Here is a 12,669-nt window from a genome sequence, read left to right as displayed (position 1 = left end):
CAGTCCTCTTCTTCAGACCATTTAGATGTGATCAATTCTTGGCGCTCCAGTCATCCAACACATAAGGAATTTTCCCTCACATATCCATAATACACATTACAGATTAGATTATTAGTTAGTATCGTCATCTCTATAACAATAACAATATATTGAACTTGTGACTTTCAGGCTCCATATCTCACCATCCACTACAGCTTCAGAGGTGAGATTATACACAACCATCTTGGCTATCTCATACATAAATTTGACTTGCAACTATTTTGCATATGGTTAGTTATGCAGATTCTTGTCATGATCAGCTCCAGTTTACAGAATGAAACTTCAGTTTGCAGAAATACTATTGGCGAAGAATAAACACAAGTAGAAATCTAGTTCTTAAGTTTCTTCTTTATTAATTTAGTCTGCTTAAAAAAGAGCTACAATATTTTGATATGAAAATGGTTTGCATTGCATTATTGATCATTATATTAAGGCCCCAGTGTACAGAAAGGTAAGCTGTAACAAAAAATGATTTCTTTGAAGCTTATAAAAAGCTCCCCCCTCCAGTCCCAAGTGGAAACCCATTACCTTTTCGCGAACACATTGAAGAGCAATTTACACAAGTAGAAGAGCTTTTATTTTAAAAGGTACCTATCATTTCAGAATACAATGGTGACATAGTGACACAAGACAAGTTCATAATCATGGGTTCCAGATTCTGAGGACCCCATGGCTTGCTGGAGCACACAGGCAGCAGCAAGAACTCTGCTCCATTGCTCAGAGAGACAAGTGGCTGGATTCATTAAGTTTCTATAAGCCATACTCACTAAGGAGAGCTGCTTACAGCTGCAGGGGTACGGTGCTCCACTGAGCACTTCCACAAGCAGAGGGGGACTAAGCAGCCAAATTCTCACCTATCAAGTCACTATGACACATAGGAAGCTTTGTGAAACATTAGGTACTCTTTTAGCAACGTAAGCGCTAAACTAACAAATGTAATAAATTAGATCCTCAATAGCTCATGAGTGTAGATCAGAAAACACCATTTTACAGATGTTTTCAAATACATTTTGTAGCCCAAAACGGGACCTGCCATCCATATTTTATGTCTGTCATATACAAATAGCGGAGATTATAAAACTTTTGTTAAGAAAAGTCCTGCATTTCATAGCTTAATGTCATCAAGTGCCATTTCCAAACCATAAACCTAGCTTGCATGAACATTTTGTGTAATAGACCAAGGTGCCTGCACTTCTGTAAGGATGAATATTATATCCCACAGAGGGGATGATCAATGACCCAGCTCATCTTATAACGTGGCATGTAAAGAAGGCTCAGTCACTTGGAGGAACATTAAGTTGCATGTCTAGTCATCATCAGAGTCTGAATCGTATTTCTTTCCTCGTATAGTTTTCTTCTCCAACTTTGTGATTTGAGAGCCATATTTCTTCTGATTCTGAAAAGGAGGTTCCATAAGATTGCCACTGCAATAAAAAATTTAATTAAAATAAGGAAACCATGATTGAAAAGGAGAATATGACAAAGCTGTAAGGCCTAGAACCAGAGCTTCAATCCTAGCCTTTTCAGACCTTTCCCTTTGTCACCCTTCACCACTGCCCCTTGTCAAGAAATTGTGAGGTGACAATGGGTTTCCTAAGTAAGGTCCTCAGATCTATCAGATATGGAAATAGGGCCCATATAGCTCCTATATCCACAAGCTGGAATACCCTACCATGCTTCTATGTTTTTGAGGCACATCCCAACCATCTTTTTGTTGTTTCCTCCCTTTGGATTTACTGTGTATGGTTTTTTATGCTATGTGGCACTTTTACACTGATAGACAAAATACACTGCAATAAGTTGTATTATCCATGTAATGAAGATAACGGGGCTAAAAAAATTACTAAATTACACCATCACTTTATCCTCAATGAAGAGTGATCACTTACCAAGCCAGAGAATGAATGAGGATGTAACACTGCTGGCCTCTTCACTGTATTTCTCTACATAAGAGCTTTTGGCCATCTGGCTATTCAGGGAAAAACTGTAAGGCTGAGGACCCACGTTGCAGAAACGCAGATTTTTTTGTATCCAAGAATGGATACAAAAGGAATGGGCAATACATAGGAGGCTCTTATACATGTTCCTTCTGCTCAATCCACTCCTGGTTCTGGCTCCAATAACCGCAGCAAAATCTGCAACAAAAAAAAGCTGCATTTCTGCAAAGTGGGGCCTCAACCTAAAGGGGCCTCTTCATTCTGAGGACTGGAGGAGGTCCCATCCCATGCACATATATGGTCAACATTGTATGCACAATGACTGTGCCACCAGATGGGACAGAAAGGAGTCCCTCGTTCTGAAGAAATATGTGGGTCCCATCTATCAGTCATTTTTGAATCAGATGAGAACACCTCTTTAATCCCTTCTCGCACAATGATGTAATGGTATGGTATGTCACGGAGTAGTGACACTTCCTGCATACTAACGTACTATTACACCATGCGATGGCACTCATTCATAAGCAGGTGCCATCAGAAGCAGTTGTGATCCCACCGCCAGAGCTGAGTTTTGATCGCAGGTGGTAACCCCTGAGGGGTCTTTATCATAGTGTGCTACTCATTGTGCACCCCCTTTAAAATGTAGCAAAAAAAGAAAAGAAGATCTCAACCAGTTTTGCCACAAAAAAAAAAGTTATGCTTCTCTAAAGATGGCGAAGGAAAAAAATCTGGATTTTATTTTATAAAATGTTGATTGGGCATACAGCAGGTTGCAGACGTTTATGGAACTATGCTACAAGCACAACTCCGGGCCAACTTAGATACAACAATACATTTAAAACTTATTGTGACAATTAAGTAATAATTGCCGAAAAGTCATCTACACTTATTATGAGCACCTCGGTACTGCTGAAACATTTCTTACCTGTAGTTAATAATTCCGGCACATCCTAGTCTCCATTCCAAGGTCTCTGTAGTGAACTCATCAGTATTTCCCAAATCAGTAAAACCAACAACATAATCTTTTGTTTTCCCATCCTTCACTAGTGCGAGGGTTGGGATGACTTTAATGCGTAGTCGTTCACATAAGAAGGGAGCCTTCTCGACGTTCAGTTTTAGGAATTTCGTTTCGATATGCTTCTTGGCCAACAGTGCCAGATGTTTGTCCAGGATCTTACACCTAGTCAAGAAGGAGCAAATTGAGCAATAGCTTTAAAGTCATCCTTGGTATAGTCATCTGGTGGCTCAAAAGCAACAATGATAATGTTACAATTTACTCTACCCAATTTGTAAAACTCTGTGTGTTTCTACTTTAAATTATTTGTAGCTCATATTTTATTATACTTGTTTTATGAAATTTTGGTAAATGTGACTGCAAATCTACTATACTGTAAGATATACTACTATAACTTTAAAAAGCATTTTTTTTCCATACCTAAAAGTAGAATCCTTGTAAAAATGGCAGACCACATTTTTGCTCTCCTTTACTTCCTGGAAGAATTCTCTCTCACTAGGTATTTCTCTGTATTCGCCATGCCCTTTGGACAACCATTCCTGAGCATTTAAAAAATAAAACAAAAAAAGAGTCAACAAGAGACAACATACATACATACATACTATATTTTCATAGGTTAGAGGTAATTACATGCACCTAACTTGAGAACTTTGTGTCAGAGGTGGCTGTGCATGTGAGGCTCTCTTTGTTAAAGGGCTTGTCCAGTTTCAGACCAATATTAAAGAAAAAAATTATATTTTTTGTGTAATGAAAAGTTGTACAATTTTCCAATATATTTTCTGTATCAATTCTTCACGATTTTCTAGATCTCTGCTTACTGTCATTCTTTCTGTTCATGCCAAGCGGATAAAAATCAGTCCACAGTTGTAAAGCTCGTTATAGTCACATCACAGTAATTAGACATCTGCCTGGTAACGAGCTGTGCACTTGTGTGTATCATCACATGACTATGGGCTGATTTTTATCCACTGACAGCAAACAGAATGAATGACAGCAAGGAGAGATCTAGAAAACTGCAAGGAACTGATCCAGAAAGTATATTGGAAAATTGTAGAACTTTTTATTATACATATAATATATATTTTTTTTTTCATATATTGATCTGAAACTGAACTCCTCCATTAATTTCTAAGGACATGTTTAAAATAGCTGTTTTCAGAAATTCCACAGAGATAAATGGAGGGAGCCATGCATGGATTGCCACTTCTCAATTAATAGCAGCCATAGGATGAGGTCCCCAACTCAGTTCTCAAGACAGGAGCAAGTCCCGGAGTTCAGACCCACATTTATAGCATATATGGTCATTTGAAGGGGTTGGACAGTGAACTAAAAAGTTAAAGCAACATTTGTGTTGGATCATGGGTACCCAAAGAAAAAAATATTCTAAATCACTAAAATATAACTTTTAATGTTTCATTTAAAACACAAATCCATGTTCCAGCAGCGTCAACACACAAAATAAGAATACTACTACACAGGTCCCTATAGTAAGGGTGGATAATTATCACTAGGGAAACAAAGAGGACCTGTAGTTATCCCTTAGTCCCCAGCTACATCAACAAAAAACACATATGTTGGAGTCCCTAAATTTCAATGTCGTGACAAATATGGCCATTAGGGCAATCACTCCTGTTTAAAGAGGACCTTTCATCAGATCGGGCACAGACAGTTTTATATACTGCTGGAAAGCCGACAGTATGCTGAATTCAGCGCACTGTCGGCTTTCCCGATCTGTGCCCCGAGTGAAGAGCTAGTGGTACCAGTACTGTAGCTCTTCACAGTCAGAAGGGCGTTCCTGACAGTCAGTCACGTACGTCCTTCAAAGCAGGGCCTATCGCGCTGTAGAGTGTGAGCGGGGAGGAACGCCCCCTCCCTCTACTCACAGTGATCGTCCATAGACGAGTATTATCAGGAGGGGAGGAGGCGTTCCTCTCCGCTCACTCTGTACAGCGTAATATGTGCTGCTTTGAAGAAGGATGTACCTGACTGATACATTATACATTTTAGATCTACAATAATGCAGAAGACGGAATGCTGAGAACGGACTGCCGAACACTAGTGTGAACCTAGCATAATGCGTAGAAATAGCCTTTAGAAAGGCTATTCTTCTACCTTTAGAAGTCTCCTCCACGCTGCCATTTGGTAGACATTCCCAGTTTTCTTCAGTATGCAAATGAGTTTCCTCACAGCACCAGGGGTGTTACCCTGAGCTCAAACATCACTAGGGGCGTCCCCTGTACTGCTTGAAGTCTCTCCAGTGACATCTCATCTTTTTCTGGCAAGCCTCTCTGTGGTGTCCTCTGCAATGTCTTCGTCCAGTGAGTCTGTCTTCTGCATCTAAATACAGTGCGTGTGCAGTCGGCTCTGCCATTGGGCAGAGCTGACTGCAGTCATTTTTTGTGGCTACTTACATGGGTGTGCTGAAGTACGTGACCACAAGAAAATGGCTGCAGACATGCACAGTCTGCTCTTCCTGAAGCCCTATGGCAGAGCCGACTGTGCATGCATTGTATTATCTACCGAATGGCAGCGCAGAGAAGACATCTAAAGGTAGGAGAAGAATAGTCTTTCTTATGCTATTCCTACATGTTAGTAGTAAAATATGGGATTCTAATGATAGAATCCCTTTAATGGGTGCCAGGGCCAAAAGTGAAAATATAAAGCTAACAAAAACATTGCCTTATATTTTTACTTGACGTATGTACATGCTAATAACAGATAGAGGAGGATTACATGGTTAACCATTTTACAAAATGCCAAAAATGTTACCTGTTTTTGCTGCTGTGCCTTCTTCAAGGCTTCCAGTCTCTTTTCTTTGAGACGTTCCATTTCATCTTCATCTATCTTATCCAGCTTCTCTAGTTCTGCATCCAACTGTTCCTCCATCAGCTTGGCGGTCTGCAGTAACTGGTTCTCCATAACTTTGGTAAACATGTCGGCTGCCATTTTTCTTTAAGTTGCAATAGCCTGAAAAAATATTCTTACTTATACCAAAAGACACGATTTATAGAAGAGTCAGGCTGTGGAAAAACATAGAGGTCAGTGGTTTGACCTATGGACTCCATAGCCTTGGTAGTAATACAATATATACTTGTGGACAGCGGTGGCGAGGGTTTTTGGAGGACTGACCTGAAAAAATTTCTTACTGCCTTTTCAAGTTAGGGATTAGAGATGAACAACCAGCAAGAAATGGTGCAGTCCAGAAGTCCATTGATTGCCACGGTAACAAGCGGTCTAGCAGTCAGGGACTGTATAGTTAGAGTCCCTTCTCTTTCAAAAAACCTAAATCGTTCTCGTCAGCAATATTCCCTGCTCAATATTCCAAACACGGAGGGGACAGGTATCATTTCTTCTTGCTATACCATGCTAGATTGGCTAATAGTACTGTATTGTGCAGCGCTACAACTGATATTAGCCACGCCCTTTCATATTAGCCAAGCTCAAAAGCCAATGTCCAATTTTGTGGCAATCTGTCACCCTGGGATGAGATCTCTGTATAAGCAATATAAGTATTCATCTGCAGAGCTTACTATGTGACTGGCTTAATATTAGTGCAGCACCATGTGATGTGCCCATAGCACCAGGCCCCCTTAGGGCTAGTTCACACGTGGGCAAAGGGGCGGATTTTGACAGCGGGTTTCGCTTCAAAAACCGCCCCTTTACAATAGTTGTCTATGTAGACCGCTAGCTTTTTTTTTCCTCCTAGCGGTTTATCGCCACTAGCGAAAAAAAGAAGCGACATGACCTTTCTTCAGGTGGAAAACGCCTGAAGAAATCCATAGAAGTGAATGGGAGGCGAAAACCGCGCGGTAAAAAACCGCGCGGTTTTCGCCCGCGGTTCCTATAGCACATATAGGAAGAAAAAAACCTAGCGAAAACCGCGTCGAAAAAACTCCCCGCGGTTTTTAACCTTGCACAAATAAGCTAGGCGGTTTTCACGTGTGAACTAGCCCTTATACTATGCCAAGTGTAAATATGAGGATGATGAGGAGCTCGTGCATGACTATGATGTGAAGATGTACGATACCATACGATCTATACTGATAGATAGAGCTAAATGGAAGTGGGAGGCTACAGGAGGTGGAGGAGGGGGAAGGGGGTGCCACAATGATGGCTGCTTTGTCCCCTGGAGACGGATGACAATACAATCACTACACAATACACTGAGGAATAAAAGGCCTGTGCCGTGATGTTACACAGGTCAGACATGAAGCCCAGGCCTGCTCTCTACTCCCCACCAGATCAGCCTCGCCATATTACCTGCTGCCGGTCCTCACTGTCGGCTGCTTACGGTCACTCCCACTAACTGCGACCACTGTCAGGACAACCAAACGTTCACACACAGCGTATTACACAGCCGCCCTACAGACGCAGAGTCACGTGCTACGTGCGCAGAACGTCATGACGTCTAACGCCTTCCCATTCGCCATTTTTGTGTTTGGCATACACTGATGGTGAAAATATCAAAACATCGACAGACTTATATCCCATCGTCATTCTCGCAAAACAATGTATGCCAACTATAAATGTATTATAAACTAGTATTTCTCACAACTGGGTAGAATTCACGCTACGCGTATAATGTAGACCGTCCATCTGACGTCACCGTGTGCGAGCTGATGTTTTACGTTGTTGGCTGTGCGCAGGAAGTTACTACTGACGATGCGCCGGGGAATAAGGTCTTGCGCAAGCGCAGAAGAAGCCACTAGCAGCTTGTGGACACCATATGCAGCGAGGTGCTTAGAGCCGGGATAGAGCTACACAGACATAGTCACCATGGGCAAGAAACAGAAGACCAAGGCCGAGGAGAGGTAACAGGCCGAGAACTCACGTAGTGCTAGCATGGGGCCATGGCCTGTCTAGTGTCCGCACAGGTGTGCTGCTGCTGCTCTGAGGAGAAAGGCCTACCCTAGAAGAGTGGCGTCTGCAGGCTGCTGCTGTATGGGAGGTCCCAGCACTGCTCTGAGGTGATAGCTGTAGCACGCTGTGACCTGTGTCATACTGCACCAGGCTATGGGGCACCAGCTGTGTAGATAGGAGGACACTGATGCTGCTATACATGGCTGGAGTGACCTGGGCATGAAGAGGCCTGCTCCAGCTACACCTCAAGTTGGGGCGGACATATTGTTTTTGGTGCTTTAGTTTTATTTCACATTTTTCTCGATCGAGGGATTTAGCATGGAACTGCAGTCTATTGTTATCTGGTATCAGCCTCCCTGCAGATTGTACATTGGAGTCCCTGCTCCCTCACACACATCCACTTATGAGAAGCTCCAGAGACTTTTACATCAGAGAGACATTTTTATAAGCTGCTTTTTGTAGGTTTTAAATGGATCTATAAAATAAGTTCTGATCTGTTTTCTGCAATACTTCAATATGAATAGTGAGCATCTACCTGATTTCATGAGAACATCCTCTTACTGTATACCTTCATGGCTCCTATGTAACCCCCTTCTCCATGAATGAGATAGGCGATCTAATGACATAGTTGATCCAGTGTCTGAGTGGCCAGTGTTCCCCATACAGGTGACATTATCGCTGGATCACCGATGGTTAGGCGTACCAGACCTGCTGGGTGGAAGGGTTGTGTATGTGAGACAAGTTTATTAAAGGAGGTTGGCCCGTCCTGTAAATACGGCCTTTTTAGCTATTGAATGGAGGCCCAAATCTCAGGGAGAGTAGAAGAATCCACTTTTCTTAAACCAGTGTGTCAGGGGCCTTTATTTGCAATTCTATTCTTTTTTTAAAATCTAATTCCAAGGAAGAAGCTTGATAGAGATGTTAATCTGTCATAGGTAGGCCACTGCTTAATATTTCTCATTCCATTAAGCTTCTTGCCAATAAGACCCTTGAAGCATTGACTTAAGAGCGCAGAACATTCTTCCTGACTTAAAAAGGTCCTCCACATGTATCTCCCATGGACTAGGAGAGTACCATTTTTAGTGTTATACCAGTTTCAGGAGAATCAACGCATACAGTGGTCACTGCTTTGGTAGTGCATTGCATTAAGGGAGGGAGTGCAGGTAGTTCTCTTACCAGGGTCTTTATTGCTGAACTATTATGTTTGGTGCGATGCGATATCACATGACCCGCCTTCTGTGTGCAGCAAAAGGTATTCTCTCTCCATTACTATATGAGGCTCACATTGTCTCGTTGGCTTGTACAGAGAGGTTACCTTCTGCTCCATGTAGAAGACAAGGTAATTTTAAGATAGTTAAAGGCAGATCATGTGATATAGCAGCAGTCCCTAACAACTCAATTCGTTAGGAAATCTGGTAAGAGAATTGCCTGCATTACATTTAACTTAGTGTGAATTACAAACAGAAGAAAAGAGAAAAAAAATCCCATATTTCTTCCTTTATTTTACTGGGTGTCATTTAAATGACAATATCTGATGACTGGGAATTTTGTAAAATATTATTCCGTATATTGTAGTTGTCTCTCTTAATTGGAAACGTAATGCAGTCTGCAATATTCTTTGTGTCAAAAAAATCAGAATTTAAGGATGAGAACAATGAATGTTTTGCTGGCAGTGTGAGCATGACCTAATATTTTTTTGTTGGAAGTAGTTATTATTTCTATATATAGCCGGACAGAACGGACTACATTTAGGAGCTTATAAACCAAGGTCACACTAATGGTACCAGCTGGAGACTGTTTGCTATCCTGTGACTTTTGTGTATGTGTAAATTAGTTATTCTCATCTCAGCAAAGTGCGCCTAAAACTTCCTGAAAATCCCAACTGCCACGGTGGGACTTATGGAAATAGAAAAATGTTACTGCAAAGTAACATTTAGTGCACTTAGGCAGAGACTGTTACTCCCACTACCTTCGATCTGGATCTAACTTTGGGTTTCCGGGCTGGTTCTGACCTTGAGTGATATGATTGGGACAAGCAACCAATTCGCCAGCCTCCACTCTCATGTCTACAGGTATTTGCCTGTAATATGGGGTTTGGCTGAATAGCTCATTGTAATAGTAAAGTCAGCTCCCATAGTACAGGTAACTTAACTATCTGTGAACAGGGAGGAAGAGGTAGGTGGCGCAGCATCTAGGGTGCCAGCTACTAGATCTGATCATGTGACCCACGGTCAGAACCAGATCAAACCTGAAGCTTGATCCAAATACAACTTCTGCCCATTGTCAAGCGTCTATTTTGTCAATATGTAAATGAACTCTTTGGAGCAATGTGGGCACTGTTATTGCTCCAGATAGGTAAGTGGCAACGTTATCATTGGTTCAAATGGCTGATTTGCATATTGTCAAAAAAGGTGGTAGCTTGTCAGTGTAGGCCCTGATTTACAAGGGGAATGAGGAATCAAACCGATCTGACTGGCTAGGTTCTGGTGACAGCCTACCTTTAAGGGCTCATGAACTCTTTTATATTAGGGTTCTGTTCTATATGGAGCCATAATAAGTCCTTGAATACTATACTGTACCTGTGCAAATCCAACTTATTGGGCAATGTAGGGTAATATTCTCCTCTTTTGTGCAAGGTCTGTACTAAGGAGCTGTGCCTCTTCAGCAAACTACCATACAGGCTTTGTGCACTTGGCTGTCCTGAATGTCGGATCCATTAGGCACCAACTAATAACCCGTTAAATGGAGTTTCTGGGATGAGGGTATTAATGGTCTCTCATTATGATAGGTCATTGGTATCATATTGATGACACAGCCTTACAAAAGGAGATCAATATTCTATCTCTGGAAAATCACTTAAAGGGTGTATCTGTAGGGTCTAGAGTAAACAAGAACTGTCAGTCATTGACTCCTCTGTGTCAGTCGTCATGTTTTCTGGAGCCTCGTGGTTCTCCTGCTTCTAACAAGTATATGTGCTCAGATGAGCTCCTGGAGCTTCTCTTCTGATTGACCTAAAGGGTCCCTGATCCACTGGCTAGGCCTAGGATATCTGAGAAGTGCTCTAACATGGATCAGTCCTCGTGACCTTTGCCTAATACCCATCAGTAATAATGTAAGGTTTTCATTAAAGAATCTACTTTCCATGACTGTTTTAGTGAATCCTGTTGTCTGTCTTATTCCTACCGTGTCCTCAGAATAACCATACAAATTAGCTTTTCATTGTCAAAATGGCTGACAATCGGTTATGTCCGTGCCGTGAATGTTTCCTCGTGGCTGATCCGCAGTCAACTTTATCCTTACAAAAAGCAGATCATTCATGCTGAATATTTTTCACCTGGCTATCAGATGTAAATACCAATGTTAGGCATGGATGGCTGCTTTTGGCCAGTCACTGGCTAGATGGCACAGACTCCCTGTACATTATTGGACATTTTTTAACTGCACCGATCAGGTGAGATATTTTTTTTATTTTTTTTTCCCCTTAATTCTGATGTAGCTAAATCATTGCTATTAATCTGAGTGTAAAACATTTTCCGATCAGTGAGTATGGGCTCATTGTCAGCCACTGTGTGATTCTGAGCAAGGTTATAGAAGTTGGTGGATTGTTGTTTAAGTGAAGTGTTTCTTTGTCATCTTTGTTAAAATAGTCCTGACCTCATCATTCCTGTGTGAGCTCTGCTGACGCTGTTTAATATGGCCGCGCTTTTAATGTTTACTACTAGCTACACACAGGGTGAGACTTTGTGACAAAAGAAGATATATCATATAAACTTCGTTTTTTTTTTTTTGTTTTTTTTTTACAAAGCTGTGCCTGTTATATAACTATTTTGCTATATTTTAGCCATTACACAGCCAAGTGTAAGTTATAAACATGTCATCTATTATTTTGTGTATGGCCTGCTTTAATAGTATTTGGTTTTTGCTGATTAAGGCTAAAACCCCACGTTTGCGGAAACGCAGCTTTTTTTTGTTGCGGTTTTTTGAGACAAAACCAGAAGTAGATTGAGCAGAAGGGAGACGTGTAAGAACTTTCTCTATATTTCCCATTCCTTTTGCAGCCATTCTTGGCTTTGGCTCAAAAAACCGCAGCAAAATCTGTAAATCTGCTTTTAGACATGTAGGTGCGGTGAACAGTCAGTCATGGGCAGCCGACGGACTTTAGCTAAACTGCCCCCGATGGGACAGTGACTGTTGATGGTGGGATCGTCTGTTCAGATGATTCCCATTCTCATCCTGAGATTTGAAGTATATGGCTGCTCCAAATCTTATATACAACAAACGCAGACTTCAGGTTCTCTGCGATTTTCACCCAATTTTACTAAATTTACTAAAAGTCTGTCGATAAATATTTTATGTGCATGGCCAACTTTATACAATGTTTTAAGCTGGTCAATTGGCAAATCCAGCTAAATGTGGGGAGAATCTGATGTCCATGGTGGTCATAAACAACATTAACAGCAGAGGTACTAACATAAGTTGGATCTGCCAATGATCCGCTGATTTCTCATATGTATGGCCAGATTCAACACTAGGAACCTTGAACCCACAGTGCCAAAAGGAATCCTCATTAATCTTAAAACGTTGGCATTGTAAAATGATGCTGTGAAGTAGAAGTCAAAAGTAGCAGAACAGTGTGGGGCATTCAGTGTAGCGTAGCGGTCTGTGGCACCAGCTCCAATAATAGTGCTATCTAGATGACGGGGTCTCACACATACTCCCCTATTCTCAACTGCCACTTGAATCACAAGTGAAAAGATCACGTTTTTTACCAAAGCTGGGTGAGAGGTGCACCCCTTTAACCAGTCCAGAACCCACCCT

At 41.5% G+C, this 12,669-nt stretch overlaps 2 protein-coding genes across 3 annotated transcripts in view; one reads left to right on the top strand and one right to left on the bottom strand.

The window, feature by feature from the left end:
• Positions 1 to 369: 369 nt before the first annotated feature.
• TXNDC9 (thioredoxin domain containing 9) lies at positions 370 to 7,361 on the bottom strand. The gene is made up of 5 exons (XM_075265162.1): positions 7,252 to 7,361; positions 5,761 to 5,958; positions 3,412 to 3,530; positions 2,902 to 3,156; positions 370 to 1,463 (listed from the first exon to the last, which is right to left on the bottom strand). The coding sequence occupies exons 2-5, from the start codon at positions 5,935 to 5,937 to the stop codon at positions 1,346 to 1,348; spliced, it is 669 nt and encodes a 222-aa protein (XP_075121263.1). The 5' UTR covers positions 5,938 to 5,958; positions 7,252 to 7,361; the 3' UTR covers positions 370 to 1,345.
• A 312-nt stretch (positions 7,362 to 7,673) lies between these two features.
• The window catches only part of EIF5B (eukaryotic translation initiation factor 5B), a 47,270-nt gene continuing 42,274 nt past the window's right edge, over positions 7,674 to 12,669 (top strand). For both annotated transcript variants that reach the window (XM_075265164.1, XM_075265163.1), the window contains exon 1: positions 7,674 to 7,802. In XM_075265164.1, the coding sequence (XP_075121265.1) occupies positions 7,768 to 7,802 (35 nt within the window). In that variant the 5' untranslated portion in view covers positions 7,674 to 7,767. The remainder of the gene's footprint in view (positions 7,803 to 12,669) is intronic.

This window comes from Leptodactylus fuscus, chromosome 2 (genome assembly GCF_031893055.1).
Source record: "Leptodactylus fuscus isolate aLepFus1 chromosome 2, aLepFus1.hap2, whole genome shotgun sequence".
NCBI classification, from domain to species: Eukaryota; Metazoa; Chordata; class Amphibia; order Anura; family Leptodactylidae; genus Leptodactylus; species Leptodactylus fuscus.
This window is presented reverse-complemented; position numbering and strand designations above follow the sequence as displayed.